General features: G+C 26.3%; 1 protein-coding gene across 1 annotated transcript in view; it reads right to left on the reverse strand.

The window, feature by feature from the left end:
- Positions 1-498: 498 nt before the first annotated feature.
- The window catches only part of LOC111641937 (F-box only protein 28-like), a 46,993-nt gene continuing 46,253 nt past the window's right edge, over positions 499-1,238 (reverse strand). The window contains exon 5 of the mRNA XM_023388190.1: positions 499-585. Within this exon, the coding sequence (XP_023243958.1) occupies positions 499-585 (87 nt within the window). The remainder of the gene's footprint in view (positions 586-1,238) is intronic.

Consider the following 1,238-nt stretch of genomic DNA (forward strand, 5'->3'; position numbering starts at 1 on the left):
CTACAAAAAAGTTTCTTATATTTAAATAAGAAATACATAATCAAAAACAAAACAAACCAAAGAAAAAAACCTATCTAACATTTTTTAGAAAAAGAATGCATCCTTTCAAAACTTTGAACAAATCTTAAAAATAACTGATAATAAACATAAAATTTAAATGAACACATCATTTTATTTCCATACATTTTAATGACTTGAATTGAATTCTAACGAGAGTAATACAACTCCTTCAGATTGGAGTCATTTCTTAACCACATTCAAAATTAGTAAAAATAACTTTACTAATGTCTTAATACATATATACAAGGTAATATTAAAAAATGATATCACTTGTACATCTGTACAATACTCATATACATAGTAAAACATCCAGCACGTTACACATTTATACATGAATTTCAAATATAAATTAGAGCAACAAAACTTTTAAATACAGATGAATATAGAAGCTAGATTTTAATATTTATTCTCTTATAAATTCTATCTTGACTTACGTATCTAAAAATTATACTTCTTGATGACATTCGTGGCTAGTCCATATATGGAAGCTAATTCTGGCAAGTGATATCCTGTACACTTTAAGTGCTGAAAAACAAATATTTTTGTTTAGAATTTGTAAGTAATAAATCAATAAATTTAAATAAATTCTTAAAAATCAAATTACAGTATTATAAAAACTTGCATTTATTAATTAAACAATTATTATTAATTAATCCTGTTACTGGCAGGTATGATTCTTGCTTGGTAAAGCCCAAAGGTTGGCTAATCATATCACCAGGCTTAACCAAAGTTATCAAGTATGAGAAATTTTCTGAAAGGCTATAAATAAGTAGCCTGTGGAAATTATATTTGATGTATGCTGGAATCCATTACTTGTTTCAGACATTTATGTTTAGGTACAATAATATATTATACTTTTTTATTATAATTGCTTAATATTGATCTTTAAACTTAAACAGCTTAAACTGATTGTATTACAGGCAATGTTCCCTCTAAGCTGTGCGGCTGTGCACTGCTCAAATTGTTGCCGCGCACGAGAATTTATGTGCCGCACAGGCGAGCATGCACACCGATTTGAATTGTTGTTTACTTATTTCTCACTCTGTCTGCAACATGATTATTGCTGCATATATTTCGATTAAATACATTAAATCATTGACAAGAGATAATATTTTGTATAAAAGTATGTTTTAAAATTAATTTTAATCTCTACTTTATAATTAATTATTTTAATTTTT

This window comes from Centruroides sculpturatus, unplaced genomic scaffold (genome assembly GCF_000671375.1).
Source record: "Centruroides sculpturatus isolate CEXI.00-Female unplaced genomic scaffold, Cexi_2.0 scaffold1126, whole genome shotgun sequence".
NCBI lineage: Eukaryota > Metazoa > Arthropoda > Arachnida > Scorpiones > Buthidae > Centruroides > Centruroides sculpturatus.